Here is a 23,673-nt window from a genome sequence, read left to right on the forward strand (position 1 = left end):
GAATTCTTAAAGATTAATTGTTATACTCGGTTTCCCTCTCAGATTAGATTAGATTTGTAGGATTGCATTAATGCACAAAAAACTTTATACTTCAGAAATTTTATAATTTAAGGATTATAACTGTTTTATGCATAATACTCCATTTTAATTCTGTGAGTTCCCCTTACAGTGTAGTTGTGGCTTTAGAGGTGTAACTGGAATGCTTTGTGTATTCCTATTTGAGTTCTTGGCTCAGCCTAACTAAGGAAGGAGCATTTAACAGATAATAATATCGCTGATCCATCAGGAGCATCTTAGTCTGTGTCCTGAGCCGTGACTACACTGGAAAGTAGAAGTCCCCCTCTTTTATCTTTGTACTTTAACTACAAGTCCTGTTCTCAACAGGCCATTTAAACAGGATACTTTTATGGTTTGGTCTTCTAAAATGGTGACTTACGTTCTAAGAGAGCCCAACAAATGGAATTAAAGTCTCAAAATCTTCTTTCATCTCTTCCACCCCCACCCCCCAACCCCAGGCTTTGAGGTAGAAAAAGACAGAAGAATATGAATAACTCATAGGTAATGTCTTCTGAAAGCCCACCAGTATTTTGCTTTTAAAGATTGTATAGATCTTGGGGACTTCCTGGTGGTCCAGTGGTTAAGACTTCACCTTCCACTGCCGGGGGTGCAGGTTCAGTCCCTGGTTGGGGAGCTAAGATCCCACATGCCTCGCGGCCAAAAAACCAAAACATAAAAAAGAAGCAGTATTGTAACAAATTCAATAAAGACTTTAAAATCGGTCCACGTCAAAAAAGTCTTTAAAAAGAAAACATTGTATAGATATTATATGAAATTCTAAAGCAGACAAAACGGTGATAGAAATCACAATAGTGGTTAACTTCTTGGGGTTGGGGAGACTGAATGGGAAAAGGGATACAGGGTACTCTGTAGGGTCATGGGAATGTCCTGTATCTTGATAGGTGTATGGGTTACATGGCTGCATTCATTTGCAAAACTGATCCAACTTTACTGTTAATTTCTGTGCATTTTATTATATATAAATTTATCCCAGTTAAAAATTGCATTGAGGAATTACCTGGTGGTCCAGTGGTTAGGACGCCACGCTTTCAGTGCCAAGGGTCCGGGTTCAATCCCTGGTCAGGGAACTAAGGTTCCACAAGCTGTGCAGTGCGCCCCCCCCCCCCAATTGCATTGACACTATTAATTAGAGAAATAAAAATTAAAACAATAAAGACAAACATTTCTCACTTAGCATATTAGCAAAACTTAAGACGTCTGATAACACCAAGTATTGCCAAGGATGTGGAGCAATAGAGGCTTTTATACATTGCTGGTGGCAGAGTAAATTGGTACAAGACCACTTTGGAGATATTTGGCAATGTCTAGTAAAGTTTAAGATTCTCCCTACCTCATGATCCAGTAATTCCATTCATAGGTAGATACCCTAGGGGAACTCTTACACATGTGTAGAAGGATAACTATTAAAGTATTTGACTGTTGCATTGTTTGAATAGGGAAAAACTCAAAACTGACTAAACATCTGTCAACTAGAAAATGGTATCAATAGATTAATATACAATGGAATACTATACAGTGGTCAAAATGGTTAGATTTTTAAAAAGTAAATACAATTCCTTAATTTCATTAAAAGCCCATTTAATTGTTCAAATTTCTAGTATCAAATGTCATCAATGACTTTTATTTGATTGAATTGGGATTGAAATAAGATTCACACAATCCAATTGATCTGCTTTTAAAATCTTAAAAAATTTTTTCAAGTTTATTGAGCTGTAATTGACACATAAAATTGTAATATATTTAAAGTGTACAACATGATGATTTCATATACATTGTGGAAGGATTCCCATAATCAAGTTAATTAACATATTTATCACCTCACATATTTACCATTTTTTTGATCAGAACACTTAAGCTCTACTCTTTTAGCAAATTTCAATTATATGATACTATTTAAGTACATAGTATCATCAACTGTAGCCACCATGTTATACATTAGACCCTCAGATCTCGTTCATCTTAAAAAAATTTTTTTTTCTGACTTCATTGAGATATAGTTGACATATAATACTGTGTAAGTTTGAGGTGTACAACATGTTGATTTGATACACTTACATTATTGGAAAATGATTGCCACCATAGTGTTAGCTGACGTCACTCTTCCAAAATGGTTAGATTTTAAAATTATAATGTTGAGTGTAAAAAGCTAAGTACAAAATGGTGCTATGATGTTTACAGACAAGTAGGTATTAAAACATTACAAATGGGGACAAAAAATAGCAAGTTCAGGTTAATGGCAACCTCTGTGGCTGGAAAGAGGACAAAGGGAAATAGCATCAGGGAAGGCTACTTATCTGGAATGTTCTGTTAAGCTTTGTGGTGGATACATAGTTGTAAATCTCTCAACTAGTGAGTATATTTTGGCTCAGACTGCACATCTTGTGTCAGGCTGGTAAGTTCTCAGACTAATAGCCAACTTCCAGACCACACTTTGATGAGTACTGTACTACTGTGTGTAGCTGAAATATATTTACAATATATACAACTAACACTAAGCAGTATGTTTGTAACTCATCTCTCCTATCCTTTCTCTTATGGTGTTCAAAACTGGTAATTCTGAATTGATTCGAATTAGCCATTATTATGACAGCAAAATTTGGTTTGCACTTTACAGTTAGTTGATGAAACTTGTGTGAAGCATAATTTACACAATAAAGCACTGAACTCTTAGTGTCAAAAGCCTGGGATTTGAATCATGGTTATACTGCTTTCTCATTTTTATGGCCATGGATATATTACTTAACTTTTCTTATCCTTTCTCTCCTTATCTGTCAAATGGGGAGAATGTCTCCCTCACAAGACTGTAAGAGTAAAGTTAAAGAACCCAAGAGGAAAATGCCTAGCACACAGTAGTCACACAAATGTTAGTTGATTTTTGATTGCTATATTATCTATAAGTCATAAAATCCTTGTGATACTTGAATCCAAGGGTAGATGTATGACTTCCATCAGGCTGAAAATATTGTGCAGGTAGGGACCATATCTGATTGACCTTTGTATCTATCCCCATTGCCTGGGACGTACATGCTCAACAAGTAATAAGCTGAAATGCTATGAATTATTTAATTTAATGTGAGAATCTTGATAGAGACAAAATTGTTCATCAATGTACTGATGAGTCTTAGATTGAGTAGTGAAGTAATATGCCTATGCTCACACAGCTAGGGGTTGGTAGAACTGGGACTAGAACCCAAGTTGTGTAATTTTTAAATCCAATTCTCTTTCCAGAAATATGACTCAGGTTTGTTCTTCTAACAGAGGACTTGTAAAAGTTAGGATAGAACAGAGACGTCTCGAGAAAGAGAACACTAATAATCCTTCAGTTGTTACTGTATGCTTTGAGGAAATGTAGACCCATCAACCATTATTTTCATTCTAATTTACTTTCTATTTAACTCTCATTAAATCATTGTATGTTCCATTATAGTGTGTGAGCCTATAGGAATAAACAAAAAGGAAAAAAAAAGCTATGTCAATTTAATGTATCAAAGCTAATGGTTTCTACTCCTTTTTAAGGTATGTTTACTTGGAAAAGTTCATGACCTTTCAGATGTCACTCCGAAGAGAAGATGTGTGGCTTCCACTGATGTCATACCGAAATTCTTTGCTAGCTGGTGGTGATGATGACACCATGTCAGTCATTAGTGGAATCAGCAGTCGGGGGTCAACTGTGCGGAGTAAAAAATCAAAGCCATCTACAGGAAAACGGAAAGTGGTTGAAGGCATGCAGCTTGCACTCAGTAAGAATATAGTTTATTCTCTTTATATTTGTCCTTTATGATTACCGTAAACCTTAATGACTGAATTGTCATTAAGGGTCACCTTATTTTTAAATTTGAGATATGTGTTGTTAAATAATATCTTGAACAATGTGTCCTCCAATTATGTGTACATGTACTGTTCTAAGCATTTTACATACATAAATGCAGTTCTTACAACTCTTTAGGTACATACTCATTTTTCAAATGTGAAAGCTGGTACAGAGAAGTTAAGTAACTTTTCCCTAAGGTCACACCGATATTAAGTAGCAGAGCCAGGCAGTCTCACTCTAGAGCACCTGCTTTTTTTTTTTTAATTTTATTTTATTTTATTTATTTATTTATGGCTGTGCTGGGTCTCCATCTCTGTGCGAGGGTCCTCTCTAGCTGCGGCAAGCGGAGGCCACTCTTCATCGCGGTGCGCGGGCCTCTCACCATCGTGGCCTCTCTTGTTGCGGAGCACAGGCTCCAGACGCGCAGGCTCGGTAGTTGTGGCTCACGGGCCCAGTTGCTCCGCGGCACGCGGGATCCTCCCAGACCAGGGCTCGAACCCGTGTCCCCTGCATTGGCAGGCAGATTCTCAACCACTGCGCCACCAGGGAAGCTCTAGAGCACCTGCTTTTAAATCACTGCACTATACTCTATGTATAGGGATATGGACTCAATATTTTAGAGCTAATCATTACCTAAGAGATCAAATCATCTAGTTTAAGTGGTGCAACAGATTCAGAGAGGTCCCAACTTTTGAATTTCTGTGAAGAAGAGCATTAATCATAAAGAACTTGATAGAAATACAAGTTGCTGTCTATAATCTTAGGGTTAAGAATACATTATGACACTTGAATCTCTTGGACTCTTAGTACTCCAGGGTTGGTTCAAAATGGGTCTGGGAACTTTTTTCCTCTCCTTAGGAAACTTTAAACAAATTAGCATAGTTGCCAAAATTTGCTCCAGCTGTTATTCCTGAGTAACAAACTACCCCCAAAACTTACGACATAGCAGGGACATGATGTCTGGTGCTTCCGCTAGGAATACTCAAAGGCTGGTGACTGGAATCATACGGAGGCATCTGCATTTACAGATGTATCTGATACTGGCTGTCAGCTGGGACCTCAGCGGGATTGTCTGCCAGGACCACCTTACACATGTCCTTTCCATGTGGCTATTTGGCTTCCTCACAGCATGTGACTGGGCTCCAAGAGCAACTGTCTCAAGAGACAAGAATTCTGGAAGCTGCCATTTTCTTAAGGCCAGGAATTGGCATAGCATAACTTCCATCATATTCTATGGACCAAGCAATCACAGGGCACAGATTCAAGGGAATGGGACATCATCCCCCACCTGTTAATGTGAGGAGTGTCAAAGATTTGGGGGCCATATTTTAATTTTATTTATTTTTTTAGGGGCCATATTGTTAAATTGCCACATGGATTAATGGTTTTAGTACTTTTTGTCCAATAATATAAATGCATAAACTTGTAACTTGTAACTTAAACTTGTAACTTAGATTTGGACTTGATTGGTCATATAGTCCCAACATCCCAGTCTGTGGAGAAATATCTCTTACAGTGTCCCTGACCAGTTAAAATAGTTAGGGCTTGATAGCAAGTTAAAATAAAATTTCCTTTTTTTAAAGGAGTTTTTTGTTTGTTTGTTTGTTTTTGTTTTTAAAATTTATTTATTTATTTTTATTTTTGGCTGTGTTGGGTCTTCGTTTCTGTGCTAGGGCTTTCTCTAGTTGTGGCAAGCGGGGGCCACTCACTATCGCGGCCTCTCTTGTTGCGGAGCACAGGCTCCAGACGCGCAGGCTCAGTAGTTGTGGCTCACGAGCCTGGTTGCTCCAGCGGCATGTGGGATCTTCCCAGACCAGGGCTCGAACCCGTGTCCCCTGCATTGGCAGGCAGATTCTCAACCATTGCGCCACCAGGGAAGCCGAAAATTTCCTTTTTTTAAATAGAAAAGTTATCAAATTAAAAGATGTATTCCCTGCATGCCACTATAAATTTTAAAACGTTCTGAACCTCTAACTCACCTGGTCTACACAGTTAACCTCCTAAGTGGCCTGTTTGCTTACTAGTCTTTATAGTCTTAAGTCCACCCTCCACACTACCACTACATACTTTGTCTAAAACATGTAACTCACCACATTGCTTCCCGTAAAACCTTCAGCAGTAGTTCCTGTCACCTTAGCACAGCTTATAAGACTTTGCATAAATTGATACCTGTCTCTTTATTCAGCCTTACCTTTTGCTGTCTACTCCAGGAGTACTAAACTCTTAGTTTGAACCATATGAAATTACCATTTTTGCAGGTCAAAAATTGCTGAATATCAGCAAATTAGTATGGTTCAGTCATTGTTGTTTCACGCCTCGGTGCTTTTGCTTATGTCCTCCCCCCTGCCTAGGAGACTTCACAGTCCACACAGTATCTACTCTAGTCAGAAGTAACTTCTGGGTAGCTGGCTCTGATCCCTCTCATTGTTCCCATTCTACCTGTGCTTCCCTCTCTTTTAGCACTTACCACACTGTGTTATAATTGCCTGTGTTTTCTTTTTCCACATCTAGGCTGTAAAGGCATGGCAGGGACTGCACCTTACATACCTTTGTATCCTTCTGTTCCAAGCTCTAGCATGTGGAAAGCAAACAGATGTTTTTTGACCTGAACACATTGTATCAGACACTTGGTTAATCAAAATTAGTGACTGAACTTCATTGCTGTTAATTTTCTTTCTCAGCTGAAGAAAGCAGTAGTAGTGACAGTATGTGGCTAAGCAGAGAACAAACACTGCACACCCCAGTTATGATGCAGACACCACAACTCACCTCAACAATTATGAGAGAGCCTAAAAGATTACGACCTGAGGACAGTTTCATGAGTGTCTATCCAATGCAGACTGAACATCATCAAACTCCTCTTGATTATAAGTAAGTACATTTGATCATTTTCTGTACTATAACTTTATTAATTACATAGAAAAAAGTTAAGTTAAAAGAAGAATAAAATTCTCCTTGAAGCACGCAGGTAACATGGATGTTAGCTCAAAGACAACAAGAGGAAGCAAGGCAACAGCAGGAGAGAGCAGCAATGAGCTATGTTAAACTGCGAACTAATCTTCAGCATGCCATGTAAGTGAGAGTGCCTTATTGTCTGAGTACAGGAAGTTCACTAATTCATTTTAACATATTTTAATGTGTGCCTTATCTAAAAATTTCAGCAAACTCTCTAGAGTAACTAAGCTGAAATAATCAAGGAACTAAAAATTGGTCTTTCCAACAGAAAAAAAAACTTTTAAAGTTAAATATTAACTAGTTAGCTAAAGGACTGATCGTAGGTTGATCTGTTGGAAAAGTTTAAATATGAATCCTTGTTTATTTTGGTACACAGAACTATAGCTAAAAATTCAGTTTTGTTACATCTTAATTGATCCCTACCTTAGTTCAGGCCCTCATCTCTCACCTGAACTATTATATTAGCTTTCTAACTCGTTTTCTTCCCTCAAATCTCCCATTTATCCTCTCACCAACCCCTTCCCTCACTCCCCTCACCACCACTCCATCATTCACACTGCCATCAAGAATTGCTGTTCTAGAATAAAAATCTGATAATGTAACTCTTTTCCTTAAAACCTTTCCATGGATCCCCATTGCCTGCAAGATACAGTTCAAACTCCTTAGCTCATGGCATGCAAGATCTTTCTAAATATGGCCCCTGCCTACATTTTAGTATCATATCCTATTCCCTGGCAACTGGTAAAATCATCATAAAAGAACAAGCTCAGGTGTCACCTTATGTGAAGCTGTGGTGTCATCTATGCTCCCATAACACTATGTATACTCCTATTTCTTATAGCACTTACCACTTTGTATTGTAATTTGTTTATGAATTTGTCCCTTTCTCTAGACTGTGAGCTCCTTAAGGGCAGGGACCTCTTTCTTTCTTTCTCTTTTTTTAATTGAAGTATAGTTGATGTACAATATTATATAAGTTACAGGTGTACAATTTAGTGATTCACAGGTTTTAAGGTTATACTCCATTTATAGTTATTATAAAATATTGGCATTTCCCTGTGTTGTACAATATATCCTTGTAGCTTATTTTATACATAATAGTTTGTACCACTTAATAGGGACTACTTTCGTTTCCTGTTAGTGCTCAGCACATTAAAAAGTACTAAGTAAATGTTCATTGAATGAGTAAATGTCCAATGCTAAAAAAAAATTGTAGTTTAATTTTCAAATACTTTGTCTTTACTGGAATCTGTATGAGAGTTTTATAAATCTTTATTAGCTTTGGCTCCAAAAGAAATGGCATATAAGCAGTCTTTAGATGACTAGTACAAAGGGGGAAGATCTGATGATTCTGATTAAGTTTTTTAGTTTGAAAGCTTTGTATTGTAACATAACGTGGTATATGTTTTAATGCTGGGAGATAATAATTGTTACCTTCTTTTTTAAATTTATATTTTGTTTCATTTTATTGGTTTTTGAATGATGAGAATTTTACCTATATTTCTTAAGAAATAATCATTTACCACATGAGTGGTAGTCTATTTAAATTCACTTTAGTTATCTGTAGTGGTGTTAAGAACCTCTACAGACAAGGTATACTTTATCACATCTATAGATTCTGATCCGAGTATGTCTAATATGTTCATTCTCTATACTATCCCTTGATTCTGTCCCCTATTCTGTTTCTATAGCCACATTCCCTTTAATATATGTTCTTATTTCATGCTGAATTCAACAAGTGATTTCTTAGCTTCTGACCAGTCACCAGTCCAAACACTTCAGAATTCTGCCATGCAATCATTTGGTCCTTAATGTCTCCCCTGAAAACTTTCCCACTGGTGCCCAAGATCTTCCACAGCATCTCATTACTCAGTACCATTTATCATTATTCTTTTGTTTGTAGATTGATGGATTAACTTTTTTTCTTCAAGTTTTATGGAGATAAAATTGACATACAGCACTGTATAAGTTTAAGATGCACAGCATAATGATGTGACTTACATACATCCTGAAATGATGACCACAATAAGTTTAGTGAACATCCATCATCTCATATAGATACAATGTTTGTAGTTAGTTTTAATTCTTCTTAGAGATAAACTTCCTCAGGTGACTAAGAAATTATCCCAGTTAAATAATTATTACCAGAAGATCCTTTTGGTTGTTGTACCATAAGTGTTCTATTGCCTGAGACTTTAAAATATTTTTGTTTTACAACAATTGTTCTGTAATGGTATCTGCCCTATAACTGAAAACACTTCCAAATTCTCCCTCCCTCTCTCTCTCTCTCTCTCTCTCTCATAGTTTGTATCACATATATCTTTCTTATACTTCAAATGAAGTGCTGAATGAATTTCTGTTTTTCTATAATATATGGTCCCCAAAGCACACATATCCCCTTCACAGTTGCCTCCACCAAATATAGTAAAATTGTCACTTACTATCCAGAACTCTTGGGAAATAGGGACCATTGTCAACATATTTGTCCAGGTAGTTTGGACTAGACATCACGTCTTGCTATCTTTATCTTTTAAGACTCAACATGGTATCATGTAAATTGTAAGCAAGCATTCAATAAATAATTGATTTTTGAGGTGGAATCTTTAAATGAGTGAGAAAAGAAGGAAATGTTAGCCAAACTGGGGAATAAGAAGTCACCCTCAATTTCACTATTATGTTGACTCTTTTATGCTGATCTGGGCTAATTTGTAAACTTGAAATTTGAGTTTTTTCCTTTTAATAATGTGATAACAGAATTTTTGGTCTTAATTTTTATTTTACTTTTCTATATATATCTCAGTTTTGAGTTTTATAGGATACAGAATGCAAGTTTCAGCATAAATGTTGCTCATTTCTTCCTGAAGGAGAATTAATCTCTTCTTTCAGTATATCTTTATAACACTAGAGGCATATTTCTCTTGAAATATTTATCACACTTTGTCATAATTAATTATCTCTGTTTCCCAGAGTAGACTGTGAGCTCCTTGAGGGCAGGAACCATGTCTTATTCATCTTTTATTTTGCATCCATAGGACACAGTAGAAGCCTGGCACATAGTAGGCACTGTGTGAATGAGTGAGTGAGTGCCTGGTACATTTTAGGTACTGAGTGAGTGAGTGAGTGATGGGTAAAATTAACATTATATGTTCATGAAAATATATGTATTCTGAAAATGCCATTTCTTTGGTCTCTGTTTTATACTTGTTTATTAATTTGTACCCTGCCTACTTTCAAAAAGGATTTGAGGTATCTTGTCTGTTCCCATGTGGGAAATTCTCATTGAGCTTCTAAATGGGATATCAGAACTATCAAGCTAAATATATTGAAGTAATATCGAAAAAACATAACTCCTTAGCATTTCTAGACAAGTGAACATTGGGGTTTTGACATCATTGATGACATGATCAATGCCGAATCATTTTCCCTGACCTTTAATTCCATCATTTTCCATTACACTTGAATAGACAGAGCCACATAGTTGCTGCCAATATATTAATAGTCACAACTTTGGTTCAGATCTTGACCTTGTTTTGTATTTCTCTAGTCGGCGTGGTACAAGCCTAATGGAAGATGATGAGGAGCCAATTGTTGAAGATGTTATGATGTCCTCAGAAGGGAGGATTGAAGATCTTAATGAGGGGATGGATTTCGACACCATGGATATAGACTTGGTAAGATACAATGATTCTGTAGGATTTTCTATTTAGATTTTTTGGAAATTAAGTTGGATATTTACTAGAGGAGAGAAATACTTGCTATGAAAAGTAAGTTTTGCAAAATTCTTAAATAAAATAGTTGCCAGGAGTTTAGATACGTGAGAAGGGATTGAGGAAGAGGGTGAGGTTAGTGGGGGGTGTTAGGACCTAATTTAAGATGATGAACTTTCAGATTAATTTAGGAATACATAGATTTAAAGGATTTTTTTTGCTTAATAGTATACTAAGTATAATATCACCTTATAATTTGCCATCTTTTTACCATTATCAGAATAATGCATTGTTAATATGATCTACCCTGTTATTGAGATCAACTTCCATATCAGATAATAAAGTAAAATACTTAAACTTGGAAATTTAATATATATGAGGGTATATTCTTTGATAATTACATCATATATACAATTAGGGCTTTATTGTATACAGAATGCTTGTACATATTTCATTTTGCCACACAGCTCATTCAGCTTTGTGAGGTAGGTTGAAAGCATTGAGGATATTGAAGCTTAGACAGCCTATCCAAGGAGACAAAACTAGTAAGCAGTAAAGCTGAGATTCATTATAAGCCAGGTCTTCTGATTCCATTTCTCAGTATACCTTGGTGTATTCTCCTTAAAGGGAAGAAATAATTAAATATGGCTTCTCTTCAGAATAGCGTAATTCGGTATCTTGAAAGGAAAGTTGAGAGAGACATTTTTAAAGTAAAACAAAAAAATTGGTTTTCCAGTTTTCATCTTTAAGAATAATTTTCCATGAATGAATTGGTTTTGCATGTTTAAACAGTCTATAGTTTGAATATATAGAATTTGAAATATTGTAGGGTACAATTGCAATTACATGGACCATGTGAACACTTAATGATAATTTCAATATTTTCAGTTACTGTTTGGCTTATTATAGATATGACAATTGTCAACTAACTTCCTTTTTTCTCCCTTAGCCACCATCAAAGAACAGACGAGAGAGAACAGAACTTAAGCCTGATTTCTTTGATCCAGCTTCAATTATGGATGAATCAGTAGGTTTAATTTAAATATGCCTCAAGATTATAAAATCAAAAGTAATAGGCAGTCCCTAAGTCTGAGGTTGAAGAGCTGGGACGATACATTGAGAATGGATAAAAACAACTGGACAGGAGGAAAAGAGGCAGGCAGGAAGGATTTCGGGGTAGGGTTGGGGAGGGGTTATGCAGTGGTGGTAACAGATTCAAAGTGCCTTTGAATCCCTGGCCAACTGGGACGTGATATGTTAAGGAATTTGGACTTTTCCTGTAGGCTTGAGTTACGTATTGAAGGATTTTGAATGAGGGAGCGGCATGATCAGAATTGTGTTTCAGAAAGATTTCCTTGGATAGGATGAATGAGAAGAAAAATAATCATAATAGTCATAATCATAATATGAAGGCATGGTGAAAAATAGAACTTGAACAGAGGCTTTGGTAATAAAGATAAGGGGATTGAGATAATTGGTTATTGCTAGGTATTGTCAATTCTGTTTCTTCTATCAGTCCCTTTTACCATGTTCTCCCTGAGAATGCCTTGGTTCAAATCTTAATAGTTTCTCTCAGACACGCTATGCTCTTTCATGACTCCATGACCTTGTAAAAGCTTTTCTCTCTGTCAGAATTGCCCCTTTCCTCTTCCTCATAGTGAATTCTTTCTTCAGTAGTCAGTTTGGACATTACCTGCGGAGTTTTTCCTAACCTTTTTAGATAGATACTTTATACTCAGTTCCCATAACACTTTGTATATACTTCTATTTTGATAACTACCAGATTGGTGTAGTGAAATAAGATATTACACTTCACTCAATAGACTGAACTCCAGGCAGTGAAGATTTTATTCATTTTGAGTTTTGCCTAGCTTAGTAGGTGTTTAGTTTTATTTGTCAAATTAATAAATCGGTTAAGTGCCCTTCTGTCTCACTTTTCAGTGTCTACCCATTTATGCTCCTTCTTTCTAACACCTCCTGCCTCACGTGACTGTTGTATCATCCTCTGAGGCCTGCCTTCTGTGCCCCTATCTCTGCCATTCTCTCCTTGCCCTCTTCTTGCCTCATATCTGCTTTCAGATAGCTCTTGGAAGAATTTTGACAAACTAACTCATGCTAACATATTTATATTAATAAGGCCAGCTATTTGAGCTAAAAGACAAATATTTCATAGATCAGCGGGTATAGAAATCTTTGGACAAGCCACCTTGGGATCCTTTAAACCAGTGTTTCTCAATCTCTAAGGTGCATATGAATCATCTGGAGATCTTATTAAAATGTAGGTTCTGCTTTAGTAGGTCCGAAGTGTGGCCTGACATTCTGCATCTCTAACAAGACCGTAATTTGAGTAACCTAGGTGACCTAGGCCTACCCTTAAGTCTGTAGTTTAAGTGCCTATTGAAGTATGTGGTTTCCCTTATAATCTAGCAGTATGTATCTTCCAGTTCGTTAAATAAAACATTTAGGTAGTGATTGTGATGAGGAATAAAAGAGGATCTTTTCAAGCAGATATGATGAAATGCATTAATTCCGCAGTTTATCGAGTTGGAAATTGGTACTAAAATGAATAAGATGCTCCCCCTGCTCTCAAGGGGTTTGTATTCTAGTCCAGCTGTACTATCACTTTGAGGTGAAAAGGGATGGAAGCTAGTATTTGAAAACTTTTGTGCCTGACACTATGCTAGGCATGATTTAGTTTGATCTAATCAGCAACCTTGTAAGAAAGGTGGTGGGATCCCACTTTTACACTCAAGAAAATTGGACTGAAGAGGTGGTTCAGTGACTTGCTCAGAGTTATACAACTTTAGTGTCAGAGTAGTAATTTGACCTGATTTCCTTTTGATTTAAAAATCTCATGCTGCCTCTACTGTGGAAGAAATACCAAGAAAAATATTTTAGAAATTGCAATGATTAACTGTAGTCAAAATTGATGTGGGCAGAGATCTCCTTATTTTTTCATGTGTTCATCTAAAGTCAGGAAAACTGTAGGCATTTGTTTCCTTAGTCTCTTACTGGATTTGCAAAAAGGTGCTCTTCACTTCTGGTTACTACAGTAGTTGAACAGCAATGTAAATGTGTGTATATTTTTGACATTTAACATTTAGGGAAAACTATAATCTGAGTGAGGCCAAAGATAGGGACCTAATAATTATTTGTTATTTATAGAAAAATTTTGGCATTCTTGTGTTTATTGAATATGTTATAACTAAGAGGATAGTTTTGCTGCTTCTCCGAAAATTGGGAAAATGAGCACATGCGTCTGTACCTGTAGTTTTATAGTATTACCACATGATGGCAGCAGTCACATAACTGAGTGCTCAATATCTTTAAAAGTGCAGGTATCTTTAGCTGTCTTTGACCATGTATAAATATTTAAGTTAATACTAGTTTGTTTTAAAGTATACATTAAACTTTACCTCATTATCTCAACAATCACTTAAGAAGTGGAATAATAGAAATTTTTAAATGTAAAAATCTGCATTTGCTTTTCTACAATAGCTTACGTCTGTTTTTACTCAAGCCTATGATAAATGAGTCATCAAAACAATAGTAAAATTGGGACTTTAAATCCTTTTATACTCAGTTCTAAGATTCTCTAATTTTAAGTGAAGTAACCCAAAGCATCTTACTATAGATACTAGCATCCTAGTATAGATACTAAATAAATCCTAAATGTGTTTTTTGTAACATGTTATCCATGTAATTCAGAAGTGGTAATATGAAAACTCTGAGCAGATCAGTTTGGGGTTGCATATATACAACATTCTAGATTTATGATTTATTTAGTTTCATATTTGGAAACAGTGTCACCATTGGTTTATCCCATTGTGCCAGTGGTTGCTTTCTGCTACTAGTGGGCCAGTATTGTCTCAACACACCAAAGCTTGCTATTGGTACTTTTAAAGTATATGCTTAAGTGGTTATTAATGTTAACACCAGAAACAGGTGTAGCTTATGTTAGCACAGAAAGAGAATAAGTATCACTAATATCATTCTTCTGTGTTGAGACACTTATTAGAATTATCTGTAGTATAAAATTGGTAAAAGAAGTGTTTGGTATAATTGAGCTAATTTAACTGTTCTAATAGAAGAATCTACTTATAACCTAGTCTGTACAAACACAGGAGAAAACAAAAAAAAAACCTGTTTAGGCCATTTCTAGGTAGGCACTTGGTTTGGAAAGAACTTGAGTTCATCTTCATGCCACACTCTACACTAAAATTGCTAATTAAGATTTTATCCTTTCATTCACCATTAGATCTTCCTTTACCCAGAGTCACAGAGTTATGGCTAGAAGGGATCTTTAAACATCACGTATCACCTAGGCCTCTTTGGTGGAAACATTCTAATCACCCAAATTCTGACTCTAACCAAAAAAGGAGAACCCTGAAACTTGGGTGGGGGCGGGCAAGGGGTGAGTAGTGGTGGTGGTTTTGGTGGATGACAGGTAAGAAATGGGGTACATTAATTCTCTATTGCTTTCATTACTGGGGATTCCAAACACTTTACTTGATAATTTACTACAATGAGCCTGCAATGAGATAGATATTTGTTTTCTGGTCTGAAAATACACAATTCCTTCAATTCAGATCAGAACAATTCATGAGTTCTATGACTTTTGTTAAAGTGAGGTTTAATAATTTACAAGTAATAGCCCTTCGTAATCTCAGTCTTAGCTCATTACCTCTGACTTTAATATCAGTTTTTTACTAGTTTATTATAGTATTTTAAAATATTACTTAATTGTCATAGTAAGTGCTGGAATTTTAATTGAAGAGCCTAACTTTTAGTATATACAACTGAAGGTTATATCTTATTTAATGAACGAGAGGGAGTTGCTCCATTTATTACCTGCTTTTACTTTTTTAAGTTAGTGACAAGTAATTATTAGATTTTACTTAACATTCTTTTCTCAACTGAAATGTAATGAAAAGCATCAATATAACTTTGTTTGCTCAGATTTTACCTTACTTATTTGATTTCTTAAAATTTGTAGTCCTGTTCATTCACTCAGAAAGCTTCCTGTTTTCTACATATTTATATTGTTTTAGGATGTTTTTGGTCTGCATGTTCAAATGCCTTTTTAAAAACTATAACCACTTCACAGTGCAAATGACTGAGTTTGCCATACATCTTGTGCCAGAAGTGTATGTCAAGAAGCACATTCATTTGTTCATTCAACAGATGTCGGGTGCCTATGTTCAGGGCATTATCTAGGCATTAGGGGTGTGTATAAACATATAAATGAGACATGATCTTTGCTTTTAGTTATATTCGTGAGGTAAGTAGCATTGTGATTAGGCCTGATGTTATTTCATTATATGTTAATGGTAATTACAATTTTAGAATTATATATCTGAGGAGAGGGGAATTTTTCAAAGTGATTTTTAGCATGTTATTAAACTTAATATTACCAAGTATCAATGTAATATATTTTACAAAGAAATGAATGACAATTTTAACAAGATTTTTTTTCCTCTCTCTCATTAGGTTCTTGGGGTGTCAATGTTTTAATACCAGTACACAATTAAATCTGTGGTGAAGTCATTTTCTAAGTGGAAGAGGAAATTTTAAAATAAAGTGTGGTAGATACAGTGAAATTCTGTACAGATTTTTCTCTAAGGAGAATATGACGTGCTTATACTTACCAAGATCAAGTGCATTTGAGGGGCAGTTTTGTTTGCCTGAAAAAAGTAAAGGACAAGTAAACAATTTGATGATAAGCTACAGTTTTTCTTAGAAAGTAAATATTTTATTTATGCGCTGTTAGTTGGCTTTTGAATCAATTATTTCATGCTTTTTTTAAAGAAAATATAACAATCTGAAGAGGCATTTGGTACAGACATGAATCCTCTCACATTTATTTACTGGGTGTACTAAGTAATGATGACCTCTGCTGGATTTCTGTTTACATCCAAGAAACAAAGTTAAGGATGAATTTATTCCCCTACCCTGAAATTATAGGATAGAATTGTTTTTAGCATTCTAAATTTAAATGCTTGAAACATCAATCAACAAAGCTTTCTTTTAAAATATTGTAATTGTGGAGAAAAGTAAACTTATAAGCAGAACTTTTACAATTTTTTCATCTAAAATGTATTTTAAGATATTTTTAAAATCCAAGAGCTTCTCTATACTTTTCAGAAATACCCAGATGCAGTGAACTGCCAGAAGGTAACCAGTCTCAAACATGCTTATCCCATTATCAACCCTGAAAGTTTGCTTGTCCTTTAAGATAAAAATGTAATGTTGTGATATTCCTTCCAGTAGTGCCACTGTATTTTGTCTCCAAATAAAAGAAGCTTATTGTAGTATGTTTGCAGAAAAATTCTAAACAAAAATTATACAGCTTATTAGAGTGTGGGAATAGGGATCTAAATTTTAAATAAAATTATATATATATATAAATTGGTGCTGATTTTATAATTGCGCAGTTTGTTTAGTTTTTTCTTACTTTTAAATTCCAACTTAAAATTATGAGGTTTCAGAAATATATTGAAAGTTTAACAATGTTTAAAAATAGAAAAGCATGAGTGTTCATGCTTTAAAATGATTTTTAAATTTGTATTTTATATTGTTTTATCTATCTGTCTTTGCAAGCAGTCTTCAGGTTAAAGATACTTCTAACAGGTTACAGTACATTTCCTCTGTATGTAAATTAGATGGGATAATAGAATTCATAACCCATAATATTCTTTGAAAGCTAAGCTTTAAACTTCATTTTATGTCCTTTCACAAATTAGTTTAAAACAGAAAGTGGCTACTTGCCATTTTGACATCAACTCATTTTGCGAGGCTTAGGCAGCTAGACATCGTTTAAAACAAAATATTAACTTATATTACATGTGTATCTATCTTTTGTCAGTCGTCTCTCAGTTCTTGAGGTATATTATTTTAATCATTCCATGCCTTAATATGCTTGCAATACAAGAATATCTTCAGATGGGTGAATACCAAAAGGCTTCCAGTTCTTAGAGTCAGAAATCAACAAGCATTGGGCTGTGGTAGCCAAAAACCATAGGTTAGCTAAAGATCATGATAAAATACAATTATTTTATTAAATCATGGTTAATAACAAATGAAATCAGACTTGTCTAACAGATTTTCCATCAACAAATATTGTTATGTGCAAAAAAGTATTGCCTATGTTGTTTTTCACACCACTGCATTTACTAGAACTGCTGAGAGGACTGTATATATGATTTTAAACCTAAGTTGATTTTTTTCTCACTCTTGAAAGGAGTACTTCTTTGTGAAAGCAGTTCTTACAGCTTTGTTTTCAACCAGCTAAAAATGTTTTATATATTACTCTAACCTGTTGTCCTCCACATTCTATTGTCCTAATTGTACTGTTTTCTGATTTGTATTTATGTCTTGAGACAGTAACTTTTTGAATAAAAATAAACCTACAGTATGTTGTATGTTTTATCTTTTGTAATTGAAGGAGGAGGGTGGCTATAAATGGTTTAGAAAGTGTACCTGTTATCATATCTTTTAACATGTTTGGGTGGGAATAATTTATAGAAAGCATTGCCATTTTATATTTTTAATAAATCGTATGTTTTTTTTAAATGAGACTAAATCCCTAATTGGGTTATTACTTTAAAATAGAAACCTGTGACCATTATTACTTTAATTTTTATCTGGTATGAGTTAAACGCTCTTTAAAATATCTGCATTGTTCATCCAGGATACATTTGAGTATGCCCGCTATATGCTAAGGCATGTGTTAGAGATCTAGTAGTGAACAAGATAGACAGGGCCCCTCCCTCATAGATCTAGTGTGGCAAACAAATAAGGAAAGAATCAAATAAAATAATTAAGCTTGTAATAAGTGCTAGGAAGGAAACCAGCAGGGTGTGCTGAGCTAGAGAGAGAGAGAAAGAGTTTGTGTGTGTGTAAAACCTCCCTTAGATACGGGACTGATGCTTGGAGGTGAGTGAAAGCCCATAATTGAAAAAGAATTTACTAATTGAATTCTTATTGAAAACTCTTAGTCTTCAAAGTGTTAAGATTTGCATTGTACTCTTTAATTTTTTTAATATTTTAAAAAATTTTTGGCCGCGCCACGCAGCTTGTGGGGTCTTAGTTCCCTGGCCAGGGATTGAACCCAGGCCATGGCAGTGAGAGCGCCGAGTCCTAACCACTGGACCGCCAGGGAGTTCCCTGCATTGTACCCTTTTTTTTTCCCCCATTTTTCCCCCAGCTTTATTGAAATGTAATTAACATATAACATTGTGTAAGTTCAAAGTGTACAACGTGAATATTTGATACATGCATATATTGTGCCACAAAGATTAGTTAACACATCTACCACCTCATATAATTACCATTTTTTGTGTATATGGTGAGAACATTTAAGATCTACTCTCTTAGCAACATTCACATATACAATACAGTATTATTAACTATAGTCACCACCCTGCATTGTACTCTTAAAAAATGATTTATATCAATGTAACACTGGCACACTGGTCGTTTAGGCTACTTTGTAGATATTATAAGCCCAGTCTTCTGCCATTGGTGATGTGGAACTGAACATACTAAATGACAGCTAAAAGCGGGGCACTGTTTGGTTTACATGCAGTAACTTACTAATAAGGCTCATGACAACAGGTGAAACATGTTATTATCATCCCCCCTCCCCTACACCACCCCTGTCCCTCCCCTCGACTTTTTTTTTTTTTAATCAGGAGGCAGTGAGGAAAATGAAGCACAAAAAAGTTAAAACACCTTGGGCAAGGTTATATGGCTAGTAAGTGATGCGGTTGGCACTCAAGCCCAGACAGTCTGGCTGCATTAAGTCCTGGCAGTATTGAAACTATTTGATACATAAGGATTACATAGATAATTGCATAAAGATAAAATGGCACATATTCATTGTGCCATGGTGAGGAAATGGAGCATCTTTAAGGGGTCCAGGTGGCTATAGAATTGAGTAGTATGAGTCAACATAGTCCTTAATATGCTATCCAGCTGGCTTCTGTAAAGAGTATAAATTAAATCTGAGCCCTGAGCCCATCGATAGTTACTAGTTAATAGTTTTTAAAGTTGAGAGACTGGGGAAGAGGAGTAGGATTAATCAGAAGGGATGTCTTCAAAATCTTGCCAAAAAGGGAACTTGTAAGGATTCACATGGATGAATTCCAGGTCAGATAGATTATTCTGGGAGCTGTAATGATTCAGCAAAAGAAAATGAGCCAAGGTCTTTGATTATAAGGAAACTAGGAGATGAGGTCACTAAGCATCACTTCAGGTCAACAAATCTTACTGTCTACTGTGTGCCTAGTCTTGTGCTAGCTGCTGAGACCAAGAAGACAGACTTTGTTTTCAAGTTAATTACAGTTCTGCTGGGCGTTGGGGTGCAGATGCGGAACTAATAAAATGGGGTAAGTTCAGTGTTTTTACTGGGTGTTATGGGAGCCCAGAGGAGGGGCACTTACTGTGGGTGTGCTCTGGGAGGCTTCCTATAAGGCTGATACTTGAGTTTTTCCCTCAGCGGTTTACTATGAAAAATTTCACGCAGCAACACTGAATTTTACAGTGAACACATTTTACATTCTTGCTTTACCATATATCCATCTATCAATATGTCTTTTTCATGTAATTTAAAAGTAAATTGCAAACATGGGTACACTATCCCCTAAATATTCCAGCATTTATCATTAGGAGTTTAATATTTACCATGTTTTCCTTTCAGTATAAAATTCATATATGATGAAATACACAAACTGTAAGTATATATTTGCTGAGTTGTAACAAATGTTTACAGCTGTTTAACCCAAACCCCTATCAAAGATACTGAACATTACCATCAATCCAGAAAGTTCATTTGTACTCCTTAACAATCAATCTCTGCTTTCATCCCCTCTGCAACAACTCTTGTTTATCTTTCCACCATAGATAAAATTTGGCTGTTCTAGAACTAGATATGAATGGAATCATACAATATCCTTTTGTGCCAGGTTTCTTTCACTCAGCCTGTTTTTGAGATTTATCCATACTGTGTGTATCAACAGTTTATTTGTTCAATAGCTAATGGACATCTGGGTTGTTTCCACTTTTTGACTTATGAATAAAGCTGCTATTTGAGTTGAATTTTAAAAGCTGAAAGGTGGGCTAGGTGAAATGGGGGCAGGGTGACCAAGGCCAAGAATTCCAGGCAAAGGGGACAACATAAATGACCATCATGGACAACACTGTAAGTCACCTGTACTTCAATTTTTTAAAAAGTGGCCATCATGGGTGTAAGAACTATTTAGTAGCCACTTAGGAGTGGGTGGGGCAAAACTGGAAGATAGTTGGCCACCCACTACCTCACATCAGCTTTAAAAAAGAAAAAGGGCATTCACAGCTGTACCTTTGGTCACTTCATTGTTAAATGCAGTGTTCTCAGAATTGGCAAATATCCAAGATAATAGTAGTAATGTGCCTTTAAATGAGCTGTAATAAATTGATTTGTATACTAATATGGATTAGTCACATTAGGCCTTATTCTACCATTGAGAAAAATAATACATTTCCTACAGTTTCAGTTGTGTAGTTGTATTAAATTCCTGAGAAGTAGGTTCCTCAGTAGAAGTCAGTTTGGGGCTGATCGAGCAAACTTAAAATGGAGGTTCAGCTACAGTAAGTTTACTTGCTTTTTATTTTACCTCTTCCATCTTAAGTTCAGGATAGGCGGGAGGAGTTTAGTGAATCTTTGGCAAGTTAGCTTTTAAATAATTTTACGGTACTTATAGCAAAATTATAACTAATTTTGAAGAAATTACAGCCAATATTTGTTGGATGTTTACTGTATGCCAAACTATTCAAAGCACTTCACTGGTAGTTAATTCTTGCATCAGATTTCTAGTTGATATTATCCACATTTTACAGATAAGGAAATGATGCACAGGTTAAATCAACTTGCCTAAAGGCACATAACTCCAAAGTGATGGAATTTAGATTGAACCCATCATCTGACTCCACAGTGCATGCTCTTAAGCCACCTCTCTTCATCTTTGTGCTACTAAATGTACCCAGCTACTTGCCTCTATTTGTATACACTGCATTTCCTTTTGTTACAGTGGATAACCTGTCCCTGTATCTAAGACACTGGACTTCCCTCTCTCCCCTCCCTGCGTTATCAGTTTTCCCCTCAACTCGATCATTCCTAACAACATGCAAACCTTCCATCTTCAAAACTAGGGAAAAAAGCATTCCCTGGATTAAACACCTCCCTTTAGCCACTGCCCTGTTTTTCTTCTTTTGCTGTCTGGACTTCCTCTTCTCCAATTTTCTCTTGAAAGCTCTCCAATCAGGCCTTCCTTCCTACCACTCCAATGAAACTCTTCCATGTCCCAGTGACCTTCATTTTGCTGGATTTCCTTACCAGTATTCTCTCTAACCTATCTACAGAGCTTTGTTTCCTCCTCCAAATCACAGTTTCTCGCTCTGTGCCCCAAGCTAACTCATTGATGGCAGGTTGAGAACCGCACCCTTTTGGTGGAGTTCTGGGGATGCATTTCTTTGGCAGCCATCTCTCAGGGAACCGACAGAAGGGTGTTCCCATGTGGCTTTCCCATAGCCTGTGCAATAGTAACTGAACTTACAACTGTTATATGAAGCCCCCAACCTCCATAGCTGTCAGGGTCTGGCTTATGCCACATGGAAACTTGCCAGTGATTTCCTGGCTTTCCTTGTTAGTGAAGCAACCAATTTCATCATCTCCTCCTTTGCAAATGGCTTTGGTAGTGAGTTGAGAGAGGTTTGGATGGGGTGTTCAGATTAAGCTTGGAGCAGAGCGTGGCACTCGATTTCACGCCTGCCAAAACCTGTTTGGGTCAGATTCATTTTCTGATTCTAAATCTCTTGGGACCAGTGTCCTTTGTACCAAGTTTCAGTATAAGTGTAGACACATTTAACTGGCCCTTCCATAGCATTTAAAGGTTTATCTGGCATTTCTTAGGATTTTAGCACCTTCAAAAGCCTTTTGTTACGAATTGTCTGCTCTGAGAGCCCCAGTGGCCTCTGTATTAACTTCAGAAGGCTAAGCTGTTGCAAGGAGAGACTCAATAGCAATTCACTGGTTTAATACATAAATTTTCTCCCGCTGGTAGCAATTCAGGACAGCTCTTCCAAATTGGCAGGTGCCTTTTCTCTATGTGGTTGTTGAAAGACACAGGCTAATGGCAGGCAACTCTGACATCTTTAATACATGGCTTCCAAGGTTGTTTGGTCATCGCCATTCTAGCCCACAGGAGGTGGGGAAAGATCATGGATGTGCGCCTGAAAATCGCACACATCACTTCTTGTTCACATTTCGTTGGAGAGAACTTTGTTATATGGCCACACCTAACTTGCAAGGGGGCTGGAAAATGTAGCCTAGCCATATGCCCAGGAAGAAGGGAGGAATGGATTTTGGCTGACCACTGACATTCTCTGCCTCAGACTTTCCCCTCTGGCCATCCGTGTATATCCCTCTTGCCATTCTTAGGACGTGCTTGCCCCATTCCCCAAGGGAAACAATCCAAAGTCCTCCATCAGGTCCAGATACAGATGGATATCCTCTAACACCCAATACAGAATAGCGCAGCATGGACAGAATAACCGCAGTGACCCACATTCAGAAGAGAGAAGGATGGCAGTGGAGGAAGTCCTTTGGTCAGATTTTCGTTCTGCTCTCTGGATGGGATTTCCTTATCCTTTGTCTTCCTTATCCTCCTTCTGGAAGTTTTTCCTTGTTCTTTATTCTCCATGACCACCTCTGAATTGGGCAATGCCAAATACTTTATTTTGTTTGGCAGCATGCCGCTTTAAGGTACCTGCTCTGTACTAGTTGGTGCAGGATACCCTGCTGTTAAGATCCAACAATGGCTTACATACAGTGGCTTACAGAAGAGGGTTTTTTCCTGCTCTTCTATAATCCAGGGTAGCTGTTCTAGGTTAGGATGTCACTCCTAGGTGGTTATCCAGGCTGACAGTGAGAAGTTCTGTCATTTTTTGCAACTACTTTTTAGTATTTTACTGCGTTAAATTTAAAAATTAACACGAGGAAAACTGATATCTTTATAATGTTAAGCTGTTCTATTCAAGAACAAGGAGTATCTTTCCATTTGTTCAAGTCTACTTTGTATCTTT

The 23,673-nt window shown here is 36.3% G+C and overlaps 1 protein-coding gene across 5 annotated transcripts in view; it reads left to right on the forward strand.

Moving 5' to 3' along the window:
- Positions 1 to 17,972, forward strand: part of STAG2 (STAG2 cohesin complex component) — a 116,939-nt gene extending 98,967 nt beyond the window's left edge. For 4 of the 5 annotated variants that reach the window (XM_059911493.1, XM_059911494.1, XM_059911492.1 and 1 more), the window contains 6 exons: positions 3,595 to 3,818; positions 6,571 to 6,760; positions 6,851 to 6,961; positions 10,389 to 10,515; positions 11,501 to 11,578; positions 16,042 to 17,972. In XM_059911493.1, the coding sequence (XP_059767476.1) occupies positions 3,595 to 3,818; positions 6,571 to 6,760; positions 6,851 to 6,961; positions 10,389 to 10,515; positions 11,501 to 11,578; positions 16,042 to 16,065 (754 nt within the window). In that variant the 3' untranslated portion in view covers positions 16,066 to 17,972. The remainder of the gene's footprint in view (positions 1 to 3,594; positions 3,819 to 6,570; positions 6,761 to 6,850; positions 6,962 to 10,388; positions 10,516 to 11,500; positions 11,579 to 16,041) is intronic. The other variant, XM_059911497.1, reaches the window with a different exon arrangement.
- Positions 17,973 to 23,673: the final 5,701 nt, after the last annotated feature.

The sequence above is a fragment of the Balaenoptera ricei genome, chromosome X (assembly GCF_028023285.1).
Source record: "Balaenoptera ricei isolate mBalRic1 chromosome X, mBalRic1.hap2, whole genome shotgun sequence".
Taxonomy (NCBI): Eukaryota; Metazoa; Chordata; class Mammalia; order Artiodactyla; family Balaenopteridae; genus Balaenoptera; species Balaenoptera ricei.